Source organism: Phyllobates terribilis, unplaced genomic scaffold (genome assembly GCF_046119375.1).
Source record: "Phyllobates terribilis strain yellow unplaced genomic scaffold, ASM4611937v1 Scaffold_2__4_contigs__length_985480577, whole genome shotgun sequence".
NCBI lineage: Eukaryota > Metazoa > Chordata > Amphibia > Anura > Dendrobatidae > Phyllobates > Phyllobates terribilis.
The window spans coordinates 56136082-56159727 of NW_027362762.1; the positions used below are offsets into that span (position 1 = coordinate 56136082).

The 23646-nt window shown below is 48.8% G+C and overlaps 1 protein-coding gene and 1 long non-coding RNA gene across 2 annotated transcripts in view; one reads left to right on the forward strand and one right to left on the reverse strand.

The window, feature by feature from the left end:
• LOC141192140 (uncharacterized) lies at nt 1–20032 on the reverse strand. Its single transcript, XR_012265830.1, has 3 exons — nt 19914–20032; nt 19559–19660; nt 1–1462 (listed from the first exon to the last, which is right to left on the reverse strand). It is a non-coding gene; the product is annotated as an uncharacterized lncRNA (long non-coding RNA).
• Nucleotides 18303–23646, forward strand: part of PCF11 (PCF11 cleavage and polyadenylation factor subunit) — a 17709-nt gene continuing 12365 nt past the window's right edge. The window contains exons 1-2 of the mRNA XM_073661707.1: nt 18303–18646; nt 22795–22920. Of these exons, the coding sequence (XP_073517808.1) occupies nt 18479–18646; nt 22795–22920 (294 nt within the window). The 5' untranslated portion in view covers nt 18303–18478. The remainder of the gene's footprint in view (nt 18647–22794; nt 22921–23646) is intronic.

A 23646-nucleotide genomic window follows, 5' to 3' on the forward strand; every position in this document is an offset into this window, starting at 1 on the left:
AATCATTTTTAGACCTGCCTTTTAACTGACTTCATTTAAGTCAATAAGTGAAAAATCGCTGCAAAAATGCTGAAAAAATTGACTTTCTGCTGCTTTGCATCTGCACCAAATCTGCAAGTCACAAATAAGCACCGTATGCACAAGGCTTCAGGATTCTCATTCTCTTTCCTGACGTCAGAAATCCCTTCAGGTTTTGTGACAAATCCCTTGCGGCAAAAATGCGTCGAAAACATGATATTTGTGCACAAAGCCTTAGAGGACAAATCACATTTTATCGGACAAACGTCTCAATGGTAACAGGATTTCTTTCAAAACTAAAATGACTCACAATGCATTGCTCCAAATTATTCTGCACAACAGAGTTTCCAAACATTTTATAGGTTGTAAAGAAGTGAAAATAGTCATTTGTTGAATTTTCAGCACTATAAGGTCATATTTACAGACGCCAAAAGCTTTTTCAATCAAAAACATCTTAACAGGCCAAGTTACATGTAACATCGAACCCTTCTGTGATATCTCCTTCACAATTCTTGCATCCATTGAACTTGTGAGTTTTTGGAGAGTTTCTGCTTGAACTTCTTTCCAGGATGTCAGAATCACCCCCAAAGGTTCTCGATAGGGTTGAGGTCAGGGGAGGATGGTGGGCACGCCATGAGTTTCTCTCCTTTTATGCCCATAGCAGTCAATGACTCAGATCTTCTTTGCGGCATGAGATGGATCATTGTCAGCATTAAGATGACTTTGCTATGGATGGCGCAGTTCTTCTTTTTGTACCATAGAAGAAAGTGAACAATCAGAAACTCTATATACTTTGCTGATGTCATTTTCACACCTTCAGGGACCATAAAGGGGTCTACCAGCTCTCTTTCCATGATTTCATCCCAAAACATGACCCGCCACCTCCTTGCTGACCTCGCAGCCCTGTTGGGACATGGTGGCCATCCACCAACCATCCACTACTCCATCCAACTGGACTTTCCACAGTTGCACAGCATCATCAGTACACAAGACTGTTTCACAATCAGTCTTCATGTACGTGTGGACCACTGCACCCGTTTCACGTTGTGAGCGCTGTCTAGGGGTGGCTGAATAGTAGATTTATGCACAATTGCATCCTCTGGAGGATCTTACACCTTGAGGTTCGCGGGACTTCACATACATGTGTGCTGCTTTGTAATGATATTTTAGCAGCTGCTCTCTTAATCTGACGAATTTGTCTTGGAGAAACCTTCCTCGTTATGCCTTTATCTGCACAAACCTGTCTGTGCCCTGTATCAGCCAGAAATTTCTTCACAGTGCGATGATTTTGCTTACGTTTTCGTGAAATATCTTATGTTTTTATAACTTTTGTGAGAGCAGGATTTATAAGTATCTATCCTGACTCCATCTTAGTTTCTTTGCGCTTGCATCTCTTTCTTTCTGGAATGGAGTCTATGTAAAGGAGGTTTAGGAATGTCTTTGTCTAAAGACAGAGAAATAACAAAGAATCAAAATTAAGGAGTAGAGCGACGCCTAGATCAAAATAAAGTGTTAATTTAGCCAACGAGAAGTATGTATGCTAATGCCAGCACATTTTTTTTAGAGATAAGCTGAGCCAATTACATTGTTACAATGAATGATTATTAATAACCTATATAAAGAATGACCAAATGATGAAATAAAGGAGTACTATTCCGACAAGAGTGTCAGTGTGGTTCTCTCTCTTTGTACTTGGATTTTACAATTTAATTTGAAGTAGACACAATGTCTCAGAACGTCCCACAATACGTGGCGACAGCACCTTGTCCAAGGCATTGCACTATATGACACTTTTCGGCAGCAGAGAGATCCTTTTTCTTTCCCATATTGCTTGAAAACAGTGGCTGATTAATAATGTGGATTGTCCTTCTTAAGTAGTTTTCCTTTAATGAGCTCACCTAGCAAACTAATTATCACAGGTGTCTGAGATTGATTTCAGTGATCAAAAGGCCCTGAGACACAAATCTGCCCATGAGTTTATTTGAAAAGCAAAAAATGTTAACTTTATGACACTTAAATCCAATTTGCATTGGAACAAGGTGTACATAACAAGAGAGGACACTATGTAATAAGGGGTGGCACTATACATAACATGACAATACGCTATGTAATAAGGGATCGCACTATACTTATCAAGAGAGGACATATGTAATAAGAAATGGCACTATACATAACAAGAGAGGGCAGTATGTAATAGGGATAGCACTATACATAACCAGAGAGGACACTAGATAATAAGGGATAGCACTATCCATAACAAGAGTGGATACTATGTAATAAGGGATGGCACTATACATACCATGAGAATACGCTATGTTACAAGAGATGGCGCTATACATACCATGAGAATATGCTATGTAATAAGGGATGGCACTATACATAACAAGAGGGGATACTATGTAAAAAAGGATGGCACTATACATAGCAAGAAAGGACACTATGTAATAAGAGATGACACTATACATAAAATGAGATGACACTATGTAATAAGGGATGGCACTATACATAACAAGAGAAGACACTGTAATAAGAGATGGTACTATATATAACAAGAGAAGACACTCTGTAATAATGGAAGGAACAATACATAACAAGAAAAGACACTATGTAATAAGGGATGGCACTATACATAACATGAAAAGATGCTATGTAATAAAAGATGGTGCTGTACAAGAGAGAATACTATGTACTAAGGAATGGTGCTATACATAATAGGAGAGGACGCTGTGTAAAAAGGGACAACGGTATACATAAAAAGAGAGGATGCTATATAATATGATACAATTATATATTTTCTCTCTCACTCACCCCTCAATTCATTACAATTATATGGACTCTCAGCCCCCTCAATTCATTATAATTATGTTTTCTCTCCCATCCACATATCCAATGCATTACAATTACATGCCCTCTCTCACCCTCACCCCACCCGCTGTGTTCTCCACTGTGTTAAAAAAGTAAGAAAAAAAGGAATCACTTACCTCTCCACACAATACCCCGCAGAGCTGCTTCCCTTAGGGGGCTTTCACACTGCGTTCTGGCACCCGTTCGTTGGTCCCGTCAGGGCTTATGTCTGAACCCCCCGCAAAACAGGATTTGGACATATGCGCCAACGGGGCCATAGACTATAACGATGTTGACTCGCCCCCTGGGCCGAGGGGCACCCGGAACTGGGCTTCAGGGGGTTGTAGTATCCGTGGCGGTGACCCGGTCCCGTGGCTCAGGGTGGTCAGGCCAATGGCGGTATTTTGTGGGTTTTAGGTTAATTGTCCGACTACGCCACCCGTGGATTGCGGTCAGGGTGTACCGCCGCTGCGAGGCAGTCCGCTGAGGCTGGTGTGGTGTGCGCAGCAAAAGATGGGATAACTCCCCACGGGAGGAGTATGGCCTCAGGGCAGGGAATGTGGATGATGGGAGTGATGGTGCGCGGGCGTCCCAGCACTAGTAGTGCTGGTGCGGCGATGAGCAGGAACGACTCAGAGTCTTTGCAGTGCAGTTCAGGGTCTTTACTGGTGATATTAAGGCAGACCCTCCCGGGAGTACTGGCTAGCATAAGGGGCCTGGTCGGTCTGCGAGCAAACAGGAGTTCCCCTGGCCAGGTGGAGTTGTAGGCCTCCCCGTCTATCTACACTCTTTTTGGCTACCTTGCTGTAAGCAGGTAGAAGTAGCCCACGTCCCTGAGTATACCGTGTGGTGCTCACCCGTATGGCTGGTGACTTGGGGCCTTCTGTTAGCCTCCGCTCCTGGATGGCGGTGCTGGTCCCTTCCTTGTGACTGAGCCTCCGGGCTTCTATGGCCAGAGGACCTGGAATCCCCTGCCGGCTGGTTTCTGCTGCTGGGTGGATATCAGTCCCCACAGCCTCGGACTCCGGTGTCCGGTTATCAGATTCTTCTTCCAGGGCGAGCTATATCTCTGCTTAGCTTCCAGCCCCTGGTCTTCTGCTCCTAGCTCCTACAGAGCTCCTGCTGTAACTTTCCCTCTCCAGGCTCTGACTCAACTAATCCCGCCCCAGACCCAGTTTATAAGGGCAGATTCCTCCCCTCCCAGGTCTGGGCAGGAAGTGTTGCATGCTTAAGGGCTCCTGACCAGAGAAACCTCCCACTTGCTCTCAGACGTAATATTTCTATTACTGTGGCAACCAGACCCCTGGGGTGCCACAATGTTAACGGAGTCACCGTGCGCTCTGGCGTGCATAATTTTCGGGTGTATACACCTACTAGAGGTGGACACTCAGACACAGTCTACTACGCCTGGGTGTCCGCCTCTAGTAGGCATATACCCCAGGAAACGATGCACGGCAGAGCGGACGGTGACTCTGTCAGCATCATTATAGTCTATGGTCCCACCGGCTAGTATCACCCAAATCCTGTTTTGGGACGTAAACTCCAGGAGCCCAGACCAGGCCAACATCCCTAAGGTCAGCCTTAGGGATTCAGCACACAGGGAGCGAAAAATCTGAGTGGGCCCCTATCCAGGTAACCATGTTTACAGCTACGATGACGCACCCTAATCATAGGTATAGGGCTGTGTTTCCTAAACCTCAGTCCTCACAGCTCCTCAACACATCATGTTTTCGGGATTTCCTTAGTTTTGCACGTGTGAAAGAACCTGTGGCAATTGCTGATGCCTTGATAATAATGCCATCAGTTCTCAGGAAATCCTGAAAACATGATGAGTTGCAAGGTCAGGAGGACTGGAGTTTGGGAACCACAGGTTCAGATGAACCTCAGCAGATGACCGTGCTTGTTACTGAAAAAATTACTATACAAAGACCAAGATCGATATTGCCGCCATAAGGTGACTGTATAGTGGTAGATACCAGTCCTGCTGATCATACAGTGGGGAAAATAAGTATTTGATAGTCTGACGATTTTGCACGTTTTCCCACCTACAAAGAATGGAGAGGTCTGTAATTTTTATCGTAGGTACAATTCACCTGTGAGAGACAGAATCTAAAAATAAAATCCAGAAAATCACATTGTAGGATTTTTACATAATTAATTTGCATTTTTTTGCATGAAATAAGTATTTGATACAATAGAAAAACAGAACTTAATATTTACTACAGAAACCTTTGTTACAATTACAGAAGTCAGACGTTTCCTGTAGTTCTTGACCAGGTTTGCACACACTGCAGCAAGGATTTTGGCCCCCTCCTCCATACAGATCTTCTCCAGATCTTTCAGGTTTCGGGGCTGTCTCCCTCCAAAGATTTTCTATTGGGTTCAGGTCTGCAGACTGGCTAGACCACTCCAGGACCTTGAAATGCTTCTTAAGGTCCCGTCACACTTAGCGACGCTGCAACGATCCCGTCAACGATACGACCTGTCAGGGATCGTTGCTGCGTCGCTATGTGGTCGCTGGTGAGCTGTCAAACAGGCAGGCTCACCAACGATCAGGGGAGCAGCGACATCGTGGAAAGAATCTTTCCACAATGTCCTGCTCCTGGTTACCAGCCTGCGGAAGCAGGAGCTGGCTGGTAACCATGGTAAACATCGGGTTACTAGGGGCACACGCGCTCCTAGTAACCCGTTGTTTATCATGGTTACCACTCTGCTACAGTGAGCAGGAGGTTACTGTAACGGGTCTGGGAGGCGGAACCTCTGAGCTACTATACAAGGGGGCGGTCCTTGTAAGGGAGCGGGTGGCGACCAGGGTAGACGGGCAGGCAGTCACAGCAGGTGACTGGGACAGTCTCTGAATGAACGGACAGGAGGTCACGGCAAGTGACCGGGGCAGTCTCTGGATGAACGGGCAGGAGGTCACGGCAAGTGACCGTGGCAGTCTCTGGATGAACGGGCAGGAGGTCACGGCAAGTGACCGGGGCAGTCTCTGGATGAACGGGCAGGAGGTCACGGCAAGTGACCGGGGCAGTCTCTGGATGAACGGGCAGGAGGTCACGGCAAGTGACCGGGGCAGTCTCTGGATGAACGGGCAGGAGGTCACGGCAAGTGACCGGGGCAGTCTCTGGGTAAAGGATTGGTACGACCTGTGGCGGCAGATGATAGACGTGAGCTCCCAGGTGAGCAGGCGAGAGTCTCTGGATAATCGGGTGGTCACAGCATGTGACGGCGGAGCCTCCAGGAAGTCCAACAGACAGGTAGCAGATGAGCGCTCCCAGGTGAGCGGGCAAGAGTCTTTGGAATAGCAGGTGGTCACAGCACGTGACGGCGGAGCCTCCAGGTAGGCAAGCAGGCAGGTAGCGGAGGAGCGCTCCCAGGTGAGCGGGCAGGAGTCTCTGGAATAGCAGGTGGTCACAGCACGTGACGGCCGAGCCTCCAGGAAGGCTAGCAGGCAGGTAGCAGATGTGCGCTTCCAGGTGAGCGGGCAGGAGTCTCTGGAATAGCAGGTGGTCACAGCACGTGACGGCAGAGCCTCCAGGAAGGCTAGCAGGCAGGTAGCAGATGTGCGCTCCCAGGTGAGCGGCCAAGCTGGTCCATAGACAGACTGACAGGAGTAGGAAGGCAGACCGTCGGACCTCAGGCTAGCAAGCAGGTAGCAGGAATATCAGGCAGGAAACAGACAGCAAACTGGCAGGACTCTGGCAGGAATCAGGCAGGTAACTGGCAACGGGACCTGAGGGCTGAAGCAGAGTAGTGAACAGTGCAACAACATTGCTCGGGCACCTCCATTTTGGAGGAGGTGCCTTATATATGGTGAAGTCCTCCGGCCATTGGCCGGGGACTCCTTAGGACGGCGCGCGCGGCCCCTTTAAGAGGGAGGGAGCGCGCGTGCGCGCGCCCTAAGCACAGTGGCCGGGAAGGAGCGCGCGCTGCCAGCAGAGCGAGAGGAGGACGCCGGGCTCGGAGCAGAGAGGTGAGGGGAACAGCGTCCCTGCCTAGCAGAGGGCAGGGACGCCGACGCTACAGTACCCCCCCCTTTAGGCCCCCCCTTTTTTAGGCCAGACAGAAATTTAGCAAGGATGAGAGGGGCATGGATGTTCCGCCGGGGCTCCCACGTTCTCTCTTCAGGACCAAACCCCTTCCAATCTACTAGAAAAAAGGTCTTCCCTCTTACCCTTTTGGTGGCCAGAATGTTCTCTACCTCAAATTCGTTTTCAGCGGAAACCGGAGCAGGAGGCGTGCCTGTAGACTTGGAAAAAGAGTTAAGTACCACAGGTTTGAGGAGAGATACATGGAAGGAGTTAGGGATCCGCAAGTTGGCCGGGAGTTTTAATTTATAGGCCACCGGGTTGATCTGACTGATGACTTCCAGAGGACCGATGAACCGAGGCCCTAACTTATAGGAAGGAATCTTGAGCCGGACATACTTGGACGAGAGCCAGACCTTATCCCCTGGACGGAATTGAGGAGGATCCAGACGTTTTTTGTCAGCATGTCTTTTCATACGCTCGGATGACAGAAGGAGTGCGGACCGGGTACTCTCCCATGTGGAGGAAAATTTGTTAACAAGAGATTCCGCAGCCGGATTGTCCACCGAGGTGGAGACGGGAAACGGGATCCGAGGATGCTGACCGAAGACTACAAAAAACGGGGATTTGGAGGAAGATTCGCTCTCGTGATTGTTGTACGAGAATTCGGCCCATGGCAGGAGATCCACCCAGTCAGAATGGTGGGCATTAACGAAGTGCCGGAGGTAACTGGTCAGGATCTGATTGATCCGCTCCACTTGACCATTAGACTGTGGGTGGTAAGCGGAGGAGAAGTCCAGGGTGACGTCTAGCAATTTCCAAGTGGCTCTCCAGAAACGAGAAGTGAACTGTACCCCACGATCCGACACGATGTGACGGGGCAGGCCATGAAGACGGAAGATGTGGCGGATAAAGTCTTTAGCCAGCTCGGGTGCAGACGGGAGGCCTGGCAGGGGAATGAAGTGAGCCATCTTGGAAAAGCGGTCAGCGACCACCCAAATGGCCGTACAACCGGCAGAGACGGGAAGATCAGTTATGAAGTCCATCGCTATATGCTGCCAGGGGGCAGCAGGTACTGGCAGAGGAAGAAGGCGACCGGCTGGCAGGTGTCTCGGAACTTTGTTGCGGGCACAGGACACACAGGCAGAAACAAAGTCTATTACATCCTTGCGCAGGTTAGGCCACCAGTAGTGCCGGGAAATAAGCTGGAGGGTCTTTTTCTGACCGGCGTGGCCAGCTAGTTTAGACGAATGACCCCAGTGTAGGATCTTCTCCCGATCAGGTACCGATACGAACGTCTTACAGGGAGGGAGACGATTTAGACTCACGGGAGCCACCTGCATTACTCTGGCGGGATCGATGATATGTTTAGGTTCTTTCTCGAGATCAGATACCAGAAAGGATCGGGACAAGGCGTCTGCTTTGATGTTCTTGTTAGCCGGGCGAAAATGTAGAACAAAATCAAAGCGAGCAAAAAACAAGGACCACCGGGCTTGGCGCGGATTAAGTCTCTGGGCATGCTGGAGATAAGCCAAGTTCTTGTGGTCAGTGTAAATTATTACCGGATGAAGAGCCCCCTCGAGTAGGTAACGCCACTCCTCCAATGCCAGCTTGATGGCCAATAACTCTCGGTCTCCTATGGAATAATTGCGCTCAGAAGAGGAGAAGAGTTTGGAGAAGAAGCCGCAAGTTACCATCCTCCCGGAAGAAGATTTTTGAGTAAGTACAGCTCCGGCTCCAGAGGAGGAGGCGTCAACCTCCAGAAAGAACTGCTTGTTGCCGTCCGGACGATGCAGCACCGGGGCGGAAGAGAAGGCCTGTTTTAAGGAAAGAAAGGCCTCCTCTGCTTCGGGCGGCCACTCTTTGGGATTAGTACCCTTACGGGTGAGCGCGGAAATTGGGGCAGTCCGGGAAGAGAAGTGCGGTATGAAGAGGCGGTAGTAGTTGGCGAAGCCCAGGAACCGCTGAATGGCCTTCAACCCCTCCGGTCGGGGCCATTTCTCGATGGCAGACAGTTTCTCTGGATCCATTCGTAGGCCGGTCTGAGAAATAATGTAGCCCAAAAACGGAAGCGAGGTCTGCTCAAAGAGGCACTTCTCATATTTAGCGAAGAGGTGGTTCTGCCTGAGCCTGAGCAGGACCTGACGAACGTCCCTCCGGTGAGTCTGGAGATCCGGAGAGAAGACCAAGATGTCGTCCAGGTACACCACAACGCAGGAGTAGAGAAGGTCCCGGAAGATGTCATTGGCCAACTCTTGAAAGACGGCAGGAGCGTTACAGAGACCAAAGGGCATTACCAGATATTCATAGTGGCCGTCCCGGGTGTTGAATGCAGTCTTCCATTCATCCCCTTGACGGATACGGACCAGGTTGTACGCCCCACGGAGGTCCAGTTTGGTGAAGACTCTAGCCCCCCTCAGGCGATCAAATAATTCTGGAATGAGCGGAAGGGGGTATTTATTCTTCACCGTGATCTGGTTAAGGCCTCTATAGTCTATACAGGGACGGAGAGAGCCGTCCTTCTTTTTTACGAAGAAGAAGCCTGCTCCCGCCGGGGAGGTAGATTTCCGGATGAATCCCCTGGCCAAATTCTCCTCAATATATTCGGACATCGACCGGGTTTCAGCAGCGGACAATGGGTAAATACGCCCACGGGGAGGAGTAGTACCGGGTAACAGGTCGATAGGACAGTCGTATGGTCTATGAGGGGGTAATGTCTCTGCCTCCTTTTTATTAAAGACATCAGCAAATGACCAATAGAGAATCGGAAGTCCAGGTAGATTAGTTGGGGTAGGAGAAGGACGGACGGGATGAACAGGAACCAAACAAGTCTTATGACAGTCCTGTCCCCAGCGAAGGACTTCTCCGGTCTGCCAGTCAAGCACGGGTGCATGTCTCTGGAGCCAAGGTAGACCTAGTAAGAGGGCGTGAGAGAGTCCAGGCAGAACATGAAAAGAGATGCTCTCAGAATGCAGCATTCCCACCTGCAGAGTTACGGATTCGGTGATGAGTTGGATGGGACGTGGTAAGAGGCCCCCATCCACAGCAGCGACAGATAATGGTACAGCCAGAGGTTTGGTGGGAATGCGGTATTTTTCTACCAGGGACTGTGAGATAAGATTCCCGGCCGCTCCAGAGTCAAGTTGGGCTAGTTCGAAATAACGATTCTCCCCGCAGATAATAGAGACTGACAGTAGCAGAGATGGAGAGGATTTATTCTTGTCTAGGTTGACCTCTCTGAGCGAACCTAGACACAGGCGTTTCCCGACCTCTCCGGGCAGGTACGGATCCGGTGCTCCTTACTGCCACAGTAGAAGCAGCTCCCTTCGGCACGGCGTAAGTCCTGACGGGTTTTGACCATCTTGGTCTGGTCGACCTGCATAGGCTCAGGAGAGTGTACCTGGGGAGAGACGGATTTCTGAAAAGTAGGAGCTAGACGTGGAAACCTCCTCTCACGGGTGACCTCTTTGGCACGCTCCTGGAACCGTAGGTCAATCCGGGTGGCAAGAGTTATTAGGTCATCGAGAGTGGTAGGAATGTCCCGACCGGCAAGTTCATCTTTAATACGGCCGGACAGACCCTCCCAGAAGACGGATGCCAGAGCGTCGTTATCCCAGGCCAGCTCCGAGGCAAGGGTACGGAACCGTATGGCATATTGGCCCACGGTGAGACTTCCCTGACGGAGGCGTAGCAGAGATGATGCGGATGAGGTCTTCCGTCCGGGTTCGTCGAAGACTTTCCGGAAAGCCATGAGAAAGGCAGGCAAGTCGGACACCAGGGGGTCTCCTCTCTCCCATAGAGGATTTAGCCAGGCCAGGGCCTCCCCGGTGAGATGGGACATGATGAAGGCAATTTTGGCCCGGTCGGAGTTAAACTGGTGGGACAGGAGTTCAAAGTGCAGGGTGCACTGATTTATGAAGCCCCGAGCCTGGGCGGAGTCGCCTCCGAAGCGAGGAGGTGCAGAAAGCCGGGGTCCGGGGTAGGATACCATGGTATTGGTGGGCAGCGGAGCTGCCGGGTTGCGAGTCATGGCACTGGCGGTGGTTGCTGGTGGAGCAGTCAGAGTGTCCAGGCGAGAATTGACATTCCGCAGGTGACCCAGGATGGACTCCTGTTGGGACCTCTGACGGGACAGTTCATGACAGACGTCCGAGAGCGAGGTAGCTTGGGTGCCACCGGGTTCCATGGCCCGAGCAAACTGTAACGGGTCTGGGAGGCGGAACCTCTGAGCTACTATACAAGGGGGCGGTCCTTGTAAGGGAGCGGGTGGCGACCAGGGTAGACGGGCAGGCAGTCACAGCAGGTGACTGGGACAGTCTCTGAATGAACGGACAGGAGGTCACGGCAAGTGACCGGGGCAGTCTCTGGATGAACGGGCAGGAGGTCACGGCAAGTGACCGGGGCAGTCTCTGGATGAACGGGCAGGAGGTCACGGCAAGTGACCGGGGCAGTCTCTGGATGAACGGGCAGGAGGTCACGGCAAGTGACCGGGGCAGTCTCTGGATGAACGGGCAGGAGGTCACGGCAAGTGACCGGGGCAGTCTCTGGATGAACGGGCAGGAGGTCACGGCAAGTGACCGGGGCAGTCTCTGGGTAAAGGATTGGTACGACCTGTGGCGGCAGATGATAGACGTGAGCTCCCAGGTGAGCAGGCGAGAGTCTCTGGATAATCGGGTGGTCACAGCATGTGACGGCGGAGCCTCCAGGAAGTCCAACAGACAGGTAGCAGATGAGCGCTCCCAGGTGAGCGGGCAAGAGTCTCTGGAATAGCAGGTAGTCACAGCACGTGACGGCGGAGCCTCCAGGTAGGCAAGCAGGCAGGTAGCGGAGGAGCGCTCCCAGGTGAGCGGGCAGGAGTCTCTGGAATAGCAGGTGGTCACAGCACGTGACGGCGGAGCCTCCAGGAAGGCTAGCAGGCAGGTAGCAGATGTGCGCTCCCAGGTGAGCGGGCAGGAGTCTCTGGAATAGCAGGTGGTCACAGCACGTGACGGCAGAGCCTCCAGGAAGGCTAGCAGGCAGGTAGCAGATGTGCGCTCCCAGGTGAGCGGCCAAGCTGGTCCATAGACAGACTGACAGGAGTAGGAAGGCAGACCGTCGGACCTCAGGCTAGCAAGCAGGTAGCAGGAATATCAGGCAGGAAACAGACAGCAAACTGGCAGGACTCTGGCAGGAATCAGGCAGGTAACTGGCAACGGGACCTGAGGGCTGAAGCAGAGTAGTGAACAGTGCAACAACATTGCTCGGGCACCTCCATTTTGGAGGAGGTGCCTTATATATGGTGAAGTCCTCCGGCCATTGGCCGGGGACTCCTTAGGACGGCGCGCGCGGCCCCTTTAAGAGGGAGGGAGCGCGCGCGCGCCCTAAGCACAGTGGCCGGGAAGGAGCGCGCGCTGCCAGCAGAGCGGGAGGAGGACGCCGGGCTCGGAGCAGAGAGGTGAGGGGAACAGCGTCCCTGCCTAGCAGAGGGCAGGGACGCCGACGCTACAGTTACCGTTCACTTTAGCAGGCTCGTAACCATGATAAACAGCGGGTTACTAGGTGCGCGTGTGCCCCTAGTAACCCGATGTTTATCATGGTTACCAGCCTGATTGCTGCTCCCGCTGGTCACACACAGCGATGTGTGCTGACCAGCGGGAGAGCAACGACCAAAAAATGGTCCAGGACACTTTGCAGCGATCAGCGACCTCACAGCAGGTGCCTGATCGTTGCAAAGTGTCACACATAGCGACATCGCTGGTGAGGTCGCTGTTGCGTCACCAAAACCGTGACACAGCAGCGATCTCGCTATGTGAGACGGGGGCTTTAGTGAGCCACTCCTTAGTTGCCCTGGCCATGGTGGAGAGGTTGGAGTGTGATTGTGTGGACAGGTGTCTTTTATACAGGTAACGAGTTCAAACGAGTGCAATTAATACAGATAATGAGTGCAGAGTAGGAGGGCTTCTTAGGCTAAGTGCCCACGATGTAGAATTGCCGCATATTTTTTCCGCTTCTCCCTGGCAGGAAAAACGTATGCGGATTTTACATGCGTTTTTCCCGCCAGGTAGACGCGTTTGACAAGCGTTCTTCACATGCATTTCTCCATGCCGGTTATCAAGCGCTTTTCCAAGCGATTTTAGCATCACTTGGAAAGTGCTTGACAACTTGTTCACACTATATAAATCCATGCAACCGGCAACCGGCATGGATTTATATAGTGTGACCAAGTAATAGTTAAAAAAAAAAGAATAAGAATGGTAAAAAATAAAGATTATACTTACCTTCTGATGGCCCACGGTGTTTTCTCCGCTGCGTCTGGTCTGTTGTATGGGTCGCAGTGGTGTGAAAGGACCTGCGGTGACGTCATTTAGTCATGTGACAGGTCACACGACCGCCGACGTCATGGCAGGTCCTTTCACACCACCGCGACCCATACAACAGACCAGACGCATCGCTGAGGAGGCCGGGGGACATCAGAAGGTAAGTATAATCTTTATTTTTTATTTTTAATTATTTTTTCAACAGGTTCTATGGTACCTGGGTCTGGATGAGAGTCTCCTCTCCTCCACACCCGGGTACCATCCGCACATAGAAAAGCATATTATCTGTGTGTGCTAATGTGTTGACACCGATAATATGCGTTTCAATGCAAGTCAATGGCGGCAATTACGCTGCGTGTTCGCAAAATTAATGTACATGCTGCATATTTTTCCGCAATGATAATCCACAGCGGAAACTTCTGCAGCATGTTCACAGCACGTGGATTATCATTGGGAACCATGGGGTACGTATTACCAAGCGTTTTTTAAGCGTTTTCACTGGGGAAATTCAGCGGCAAAAATGCATAGTGGGCACGCAGCCTTAAAGAAAAACTAACAGGTCTGTGAGAGTCCGAATTTTTGCTGGTTGGTCGGTGATCAAATACTTATTTCATTCAATAAAATGCAATTTAATTATTTAAGAATCATACAATGTGATTTTCTGGTTTTTATTTTTAGATTCTGTCTCTCACAGGTGAAGTGACCTACGATAAAAATTACAGACCTCTCCATTCTTTGTAGGTGGAAAACTTGCAAAATCTGCAGTGGATCAAATACATATTTCCCCCAAAGTATAAGAGATTACAGTACAGTTATTCATGATGACTTACAGCTGACATTCTTTCTGATGGAGTCATTCCATTTTCCCGTCTTTTCTATCTAGCCCAGACCGACATAACTACTTCTCCAGCCACGATTTCACTCCTCACATTGCCCACACCGTCCCCATCAATTCTCAACCTGCACAAACTCCTCATCCTGCTGTTAACCCAATGCTGAACCGCTGCTGCCGTATATGTCCCTATTACTGGACCTGCTTTGTGGCACAAAAACAGTGCTCCTCTTATTGCCCCACACAGTAAGCCCACATCTGTGCTGCTTGCAAAGTAAAATGCCCCCTAGATGGTAAAATTGCCCCCTAGAAAATATTAATGTACTGTGCAAGTGCCCTAGAAAACAGTGCCCACAGTTTGCCCCTTAGAAAGTAGTAATGCCCTATATGCCCCTTTGAAGGTCACAACACCCTGAGTGCCCCCATAATAATAATGCTTCTTAAGTGCCCACATGTAATAATTATTATTATTTATTTATATAGCACCATTGATTCTATGGTGCTGTACATAAGGAGGGGTTACATAAAAAACACAAATAGTAATTACGGTGAACAAACTAACAATGATGGGGAGAGGACCCTGTCCTCGTGGTCTTACAGTCTACTGGATAATGGGGAAGGAGACAGGAGGTTGGGGGTGAGGGGGTTGCAGCAGCTCTGATGGTGGTGAGGATGCAGCGAGGCAATGGCAGGCTGTAGCTTTCTTGAAGAGATGAGTTTTCAGGTTACATCTGAAGGATCCGAATGTGGTGGATAATCGGACGTGTTGATGTAGACAAAGATTCCGGCACACCAAATGATTATAAAGAAAGTCAAACGTATGAATATAATAACGAGTGCTTTAATTATTGCTCCGATATATACTTGCTCAAGTATCTTTCTTGGGGAGGGCAGGTATAGCCGTCGCTTGGAGTGTTAGCGTGGTTCATATGCCGAGGGTGGTGACACCAAGAAAGATCACCTCTCGGTCACGACTAATTAAGCTGCCTATAGCTATTATTGCCGGTGTACATTTTTCCTCCTCTTGGCACCTTGCGACCACTACTTATTTAGGCTGCCCACAGCCAGTACTGACGGTGTATACTTTATCCCCCTTTTTTGGCATCAAGTAATACTTGGCCATACCTGGACTATACAGCACCCATGCCCTATGTACAGTAGGCCACATGTGAAGATGTCCAGTACCTCACAGACTATATGATTTAGCTTTTCTGAAGCCCCTGATGAAAACCCCTGTGGGGTTGAAACGTTGGGCAACTATACTGGGCAACTATACTGACGACTCCTTGAGCAAGTATATATCGGAGCAATAATTAAAGCACTCATTATTATATTCATACGTTTGATTCTCTTTATAATCATTTGGTGTGCTGGAATCTTTGTCTACATCGACTAGTTTGTTGTGTTCCTGGCACCCCTCTTCATTAGTTGAGCCTGGTCTTTATATATTATTAATCGGACGTGTTGAGGCACAGATTTCCAGAGGATGGGGGATATTCGGGAGAAATCTTCCAGTTCAAACTACTAACACTGACCTAACTTTGTATTGTACATCATAACACTGACCTACAAAGCCGTCCATAATCAGTCTCCTCCATATATTTCCAAAGTAACACTTACTCGTTCCTCACCCAATCGCCTCTAAAACGTCTTCTGAGTATTCCCCGTCCTCTGGAGTTCTGTGCCACAACACGTCCGATTATCCACCACACTCGGATCCTTCAGACAGAACCTGAAAACCCATCTCAGGATTACAGCCTGCAATGACCCCGCTGCCTCCTCACCACCACCGGAGCTAACGCAACCCCCCAAACTACTGTCTCCTTCCCCACCATCCTGTAGAATGTAAGTCCGCGAGGGCAGGGTCCTCTCCCCTCTGTACCCGTCTATCATTGTTAGTCATTTACTGTAAGTGATGTCTGTATCTGGTATGTAACCCCTCCTTATGTACAGCGCCATGGAATCAATGGCGCTATATAAATAATAATATTTAGTATTTATGTCGTTGATCTATATTTAGAGGGTCTGGTCTGGGGGTCTGTATTTTTAGGGAATCTAATCTAAGGTGTGAATTTATTTAGAGGTCTGGTTAGTCTGGAGTTTGCATTTTTTTTTGGGGGGGGGGGATCTGATCTCATGTCTGTTTTTATTTAGGGGTCTGGTCTGAGGTCTGTATTTCTTAAGTGGTTTGGTTTGAGGTCTGTGTTTATTTAGGGGTTTGGTCTGAGGTCTGTATTTATTTGGGGCGTCTGAGTTTATTTAGGGGTCTGGTCTGAGGTATGTGTTTATTTGGGGGGTCTGAGTTTATTTAGGGGGTCTGGTCTGGGGTCTGCATTTAGTTAGGGGCCTGGTATGAGGTCTGTGTTTATTTGGGGGTTCTGGTCTGAGGTCTGTGTTTAGTTAGGGGGTCTGGTCTGAGGTCTGTATTTATTTGGAGGTTCTGGTCTGAGGTCTGTGTTCAGTTAGGGGGTCTGGTCTGAGGTCTGTATTTATTTGGAGGTTCTGGTCTGAGGTCTGTGTTCAGTTAGGGGGTCTGGTCTGAGGTCTGTATTTATTTGGGGGGGTCTGAGTTTATTTAGGGGGTCTGGTCTGAGGTCTGTGTTTATTTAGGGGTCTGGTCTGAGGTCTGTATTTATTTGGGGGTTCTGGTCTGAGGTCTGTGTTTAGTTAGGGGGTCTGGTCTGGGGTCTGCATTTAGTTAGGGGTCTGGTATGAGGTCTGTGTTTATTTAGGGGTCTGGTCTGAGGTCTGCATTTAGTTAGGGGGTCTGGTCTGAGGTCTGCATTTAGTTAGGGGGTCTGGTCTGAGGTCTGTATTTATTTGGAGGTTCTGGTCTGAGGTCTGTGTTCAGTTAGGGGGTCTGGTCTGAGGTCTGTATTTATTTGGGGGGGGTCTGAGTTTATTTAGGGGGTCTGGTCTGAGGTCTGTGTTTGTTTAGGGGTCTGGTCTGAGGTCTGTATTTATTTGGGGGTTCTGGTCTGAGGTCTGTGTTTAGTTAGGGGGTCTGGTCTGAGGTCTGTATTTATTTGGGGGGTCTGAATTTATTTAGGGAGTCTGGTCTGAGGTCTGTATTTAGTTAGGGGTCTGGTCTGGGGTCTGCATTTAGTTAGGGGCCTGGTATGAGATCTGTGTTTATTTAGGGGTCTGGTCTGAGGTCTGTATTTAGTTAGGGGTCTGGTCTGGAGTCTGCATTTAGTTAGGGGTCTGGTATGCGGTCTGTGTTTATTTAGGGGTCCGGTCTGAGGTCTGTATTTATTTATCAAAAAGGAATAGTCGGCACTCCGTATAGCTAGAGTGGTGCACGTGGAAAACAATTTCTGTAGGAAAAGAAAATCCCGGCACTCACGTGTTGATAATCAGTTGATTTATTCCACAACTCACACAAGACGTTTCAACCTGTCCAAGGCTTTTTTCAATGTATTTATTTAGGCGGTCTGCATTTATTTAGGTGACGGTGTCTGGTCTGGGGTTGTATTTATTTGGGGGTTCTGGTCTGAGGTCTGTGTTCAGTTAGGGGGTCTGGTCTGAGGTCTGTATTTATTTGGGGGTTCTGGTCTGAGGTCTGAATTCCGTTAGGGGGTCTGGTCTGTATTTATTTGAGGGTTCTGGTCTGAGGTCTGAATTCAGTTAGGGGGTCTGGTCTGGGGTCTGTATTCAGTTAGGGGGTCTGGTCTGAGGTCTGAATTCAGTTAGGGGGTCTGGTCTGGGGTCTGTATTCAGTTAGGGGGTCTGGTCTGGGGTCTGTATTCAGTTAGGGGGTCTGGTCTGAGGTCTGTATTTATTTGGGGGTTCTGGTCTGAGGTCTGAATTCCGTTAGGGGGTCTGGTCTGTATTTATTTGAGGGTTCTGGTCTGAGGTCTGAATTCAGTTAGGGGGTCTGGTCTGGGGTCTGTATTTATTTGGGGGTTCTGGTCTGAGGTCTGAATTCAGTTAGGGGGTCTGGTCTGCGTTTAGTTAGGGGTCTGTATATGTCCATGGTGGCCCTGTAGGCGTACATGTTGGCTGAGATGAAGCGGGTAATGCTGCTGCTGCTGCTGCTGTTGCGATCAGGACTAGCAGTGTTACTGGCTCAGCGCTTTCCCTTTCTCCGGTTGCCATGCAAAATAAACTCTCATAGCAACCAATGAAAAAAAACACAACGCGTGATGTCACCAAAGTGGGCGTGTCCAGAAAACTCCTTTCTCTCCGCCTATTCGTTGCGTAACCTTTTCTCTCCGACCAATCAGACGCGGCAGTGAGGGCTGCCGTCACGTGACGCGTAGTTTTTTTTTTTTTTTGTTTTTTTTTTTTTTTTTTTCCCCTCACTGGCGGTCACCGACGCCATTTTGTTAGAAGACGTCGCCAGTAGCGGAGCGGAGCCGAGTGCCCCCCCGGTGTCCGCCGCACCATGCTGTGATATCTCACCCGCCTCATTTAAGGACTCCCAGGGTGGGGAATACACAGTCTCACTACTGTCACCAATGGCGGCCGACGAAGCCCGAGAGGACGCCTGCCGGGATTACCAGTCCTCCCTGGAGGACCTGACTTTCAACAGCAAGCCGCACATCAACATGCTGACCATCCTCGCCGAGGAGAACGTGCAGTTCGCCCGGGACATCGTCACTCTTATCGAAGCGCAAATCGCTAAGGTTTTTATGACTAAAGCATTTTCTTCTCTTCCTTGTCCCCTTCTCTCCTCTGTCCCTGCCCTGATTTCACCATCCAATATGGCGCCCGGCCTCGCTTTCTGACGTGTCGGCCATCTTTACCTCAGCTCTCCTCGCTGCCCCCTTATTAAGGTCAGGACCCCGTATTAACCCCTTATGTTACCGTCCGGCCTTCCAAAATGGCGGCTTAAAGTAGATTACCTGCCCCTCTACCATCCCGCCCCCCTGCTGTCTCCCCCCTTGGTTTTAGCTTCTTTTTTTTACTTCTGTAGAGTCAGATTTCGATGATTACTGCAACTTTGCTACCTTCTATGTAGCAAAAACTATTTGAATGCACTCTTAAAGGTCTTCATATAGACACCCCCTTTAAATTTTGCCCCTAAAGGGGTCAGCCATTTCCTAGCGAGGTTTCTGAAAATGTCGTCAACTGTTGTGTTCTGACTCGATGACTTTTTCTTTTTTTTTTTTTTTAATATAAAAGACACTTCACCTGCACGGGACAGTGGAGGTCTCCAGTCCAGTGCAGTCAAAAATGGCAGCAGTCATGTGATTTACCCATGTGACCGCCTCCTGGGGTGCTGGTAGATCATGTGGTTTACTAGGCATTTGATTTGTGCCATCTTGGGCACCTCTGACGCTTACTAGGCCTCACAAGACGTTTTGGGTCCTAGTAAGTGCTGAAAGGCCTCCACAATGGTGTCAGAGGAAGGAAGGGCCGGGTTAAACAGCGTGGATGTAATTGCCCACGAGGTAGCCAGGAACACATGAGTAAGTCTTATGACAGTCGCCATTTTGACTGCGACAGATCCAGAGACCACTGCGGTCACGGGGGTCCAGAAATGCAGGGATTTAGAGAACAAAACTGCTGATGACTTTATAAAAAAAAACTTTTACCAGAAAGTATTCGACCACCTTTTAAAGGGGCACGCCAGTTTTATGTAAATAAGCTCACAGGGGTTGTCCGCCATTTAGTAATGTGTCTGCAATGTCCAAAACCTGTAAGAAAAGGAGAAAAATTGGAAATATAATAAACAGTACAGTCCTCCTACAGCCCATGTCTTACATTCGAGGTCCCCCTGGTCTCTCCCTGCCCCCCTTGTCTCTCCCGGCCCGAGCTCATATAGGGCTGTGGAGTTCAGGTCAGGAGATAGGCAATGATCCGCACTTGGGCCCTGAATGTCAGATGTGTGAAACCGGACTCCTAAGGAATCCATAGAAGTGTCATATGACGGCCTCCCCAGATCCTTACCTTTCTGCAGACGGCCTGTAGTGCGGGTGGAGGACGGGTAGTAAGACGTACTGTGTTACCAGTATCTGCTTCCTACTGGTTTAGGGAATTCTTGGCAATATAAATGCCGGACAGCCCTGTGATTTAAAAAAAAAAATGGAAAGTTCTTCATCTCTATTGTTATTTGTTTTACAATACTTTTCAGTATCTCTGCTTGCTGCCATTGGATGGGGACAGTGTGGAAGGTGAAAGCCTGTCCTGGCCAAATAGTTGTCACAGATAGGTTTGCTCCGATCGTATCTAATCTAGATGATCCTCAGACTGACACATTGTTTCATTGGTCGCACAGAGAAGTGTCCAGACTTGGTACTATTCTAAGAAACTGAGAACATTTTCCTAAGATATATTTTTGTCTTCCCAAAATCAGCCGATCGCGGAGACCTGCTCTGATCCCAAGAACCTTGTCCTAAATATGGCAGAGATGTCCATGACCTCTGCTCGATTAATTCTGTACGAACCAAAGATGAAAACAAAATGAGCGAATACCCTGTAATAAGTAAATGAATAGTGATAGTACATGTAAATCCCACCGTGACAAGGTGTACCAAATTGGGACTGTCCCTAACAATACCCATGTGCGACTATAGCCAAGTGCTGTGCTCCACTTTCTTCGGCAGTTCCATAGCCAATGAATGGAGCGAAGGCCACACATCTGCCCCTCCTATACGTTCCCTTGATAACTGGGGCACGGACCACTGAGGCTGAGAGATAACTTGTGATCTTGGGAAAACCCCTTTTAAAGTGTAACTAAATTTTTTAAAGCCCCCGATGTCATCACAGATTTAATGCCCTGTTGATGGGTGAAGCCCCATGCAGAAGTCCCCGGATCATGAACATCCACTCTCCAGGTCTCTATTGAGCCTGAGCACCGCTGTGCGAGAGCCTTCTGCCTTGTCGTTTGAGTGATCAGTGGGGGTCTCAACACCAGGACCACCCACTGATCAATATTTTGTGGATTTTAGTCTGTACGGTGGCTGTTTGTGATTTTTTTTTTTTGACTACAATTGTACTCTGGTTTAGGTCTGTACAGTTGTTTTTGCTACAGGATGTAACCGGTGTTCCTATTCACTGTCAGTAAGCAGAGAACTAGAAATTTCCCCACAAAGTATCAGATCAGATGCAGAACTTTTCATTATGCAGTAAACAACAACTTATTTGCAAACAACTGGAGACCCCCCTCCCAGGCTGTTCTCTATAGACCGACATAGGATCAGGCCACACGTTTGTGCCATGTAGTATTATGGGAGCTGGATGATAGGGCAGGTATATTCCCTGTAGTTAATGGCCGGCTTATATAAGAATATTCCCCCTCCCCCGTCTCTGGTAGTGATAAGGTTTTGTGTGATACCGTAGTGAGTCAGCCTTCTGCTGCTGGCGTGCCCGTGTTATCGATAGTCACGTTGTAGCTGTCAGCAGCCGCCAGCTCTGCAGCCTTGGCTGCCAGTGTCCCGTTCCTCCCCCCTCTCCCACCCCACATGCTTTAACCACATGTTGAGTATGAGTTCACCGATCTATTTAATAAATGGCTTTACCGTGTGTGACTGGTATGCTGCAAACTGCAAATAAAATGTATCAAATATGTATTTGTCTTTTTTATTTACCATTGTTTTCTATTGTACGCTGTGTGTTCCATTCACAAGATCCCTGCTGCTGCCGGCGGTGGGGGCGAACCTTGGTGTGATAATGGCAGGAGGGGCTCTTCTCTTTAGCTATACAGATGGGAATATAAGAGACAAGTTGTTGCCACATGACTCTTTACATTATTTTCTATTACTGAGGCCATAAGGTTTCTTTTTGTAGGCAAATTATTTATCCGGGGGCAGGCGGGGGGTCCAGGTTACTGGACATTAGAAGATCACTTTCTTCCATGATGTGATGTCACGTTCAGGGCTCGGCCATGACATTTTCCCTTTATAGATTACATTAATTTTTTTTTTTGTGTGCTACGGAAGGACGGGTTAATGATTGCCCTTTATAGTTATTAACACTGATGTAAAAGTGCAGATCCTGCCCCCACCCGCGTTAATGACCTGGTGTCTCTTGGATGGATTCAGGGAATATGTGATTGGAGGAGACCAGGTCATTTACCTGCCGCGGTGAAGGCGGAGAAGCCCTTTAAAGGGGACATACAGGATTAGAGAAACATGGCTGCTTTCCTCTGCCTTGTACACAGGCTGTGGACTGGTTTTTGCAAAAAGGCAGCCATGGTTTTTCTTATTCCGGGCAATCCCCCTTTTTTTTTTTCTCTTTTTAACATTGCTTGCTTTCCTCTCGGATCAGTTGCTTGTTATTAAAACACATTTACACAACTATGGACGCACATATATAAACCTAAATATGGACTGGACTGTGCTGCCGTTCCTCTGGTGGGAGCAGGACGACCGGAGGAACCTGCTAAGCACGTACTGGTGACTAATGTGACTGATGTAACAGGTGACACATGTCTGGGAGGAGCGCTACCGATCACATTGGATGAGTACACATCTGGACTATGCTCTGGAAGATGCAGCTTTACTCTGCTATTACTAAGTGTATCTTCAGCAGTTGCCAGATGGACGCACGCAAATGTGGAGAGCAATGTTATCCGGCCATGGATTTCCTGAAACAAGCGCTGCTTGATAACTGAACTGTAAAAAATGATAATTAAAAAAAAAAATGGATGTCATAGAGAGCAATGGCTGCAATGACGTGATGGTAACACTAATGTATAATCTCCAGCCTCCCGTCCTCTAGTAATGTATGGGACGTAACGTATATCTAATCCTTGGTTTGTATACAGATGGGATCTGACTTGGGGTGATGGTTTGTGTCCTACTAAACTTACCAGTTTTCTTTTATTTAGGCGCCTAGTACAGAGAAGCTTCCAGTCATGTATCTCATGGACTCCATTGTTAAAAATGTCGGAAGAAACTATCAAACGGCGTTTGCTAAAAACATAGTTTCCACGTTTGTTAATGTGTTTGAAAAGGTATAGATTCATTATTCTTTTTCATGTTCACTCTACCTCAATTGTCACATAAAGGGGGGCTGCATACCTTGTTTTGTAGGGGCTAGAGAGCTGCGGGGCGTTTTGTGGCTAATGACAACTGCTGAGGTTTGTAGTCCTGGTCACATGTGACTTGTCTCTTTGTACACACCTTTTTACATAAGTCACATTTAATTTAATCATGAAATCTATTTGCTACGCTGTTAGTTAGCAAGTAGGCAACTGGGTGTTGCTATTCCCATTTCATAGCTACCAACATTGATAATGGCAATTTCAGAGTGCTTTTAAAGAGGTTGTCCACTACTTTTTGATTGACCTATCCTTAGGATAAGTCATCAATGTCTGATCGGCCGGGGTCTGGCACCCCCGCCGATCAAATGTTATCGGTGTCGGCGACTGCCCGTCGGAAGTATTCACTTGTAGAGCTGGCAGTCTTCCGGCAATGGCTGCCGCAGGGTACTACGCCTCCGCCTCCTATACAAATCAGTAGAAGGTGGATGTGTAGTACCCTGCGGCGGCCACTAACAGAAGATGGCCGCCAACACCGATAACAGCTGATCAGTGGGGGTGTTGGGCCCCGGCCGATCAGACATTGATAACCTATCCTAAGGATAGGTTGTCAATCAAAAAGTAGTGGACAACGTCTTTAACCAAACAATATCCAGGTACACCCATCTGTGGGTAGTAATTGTTTTAATAGTACCTCTT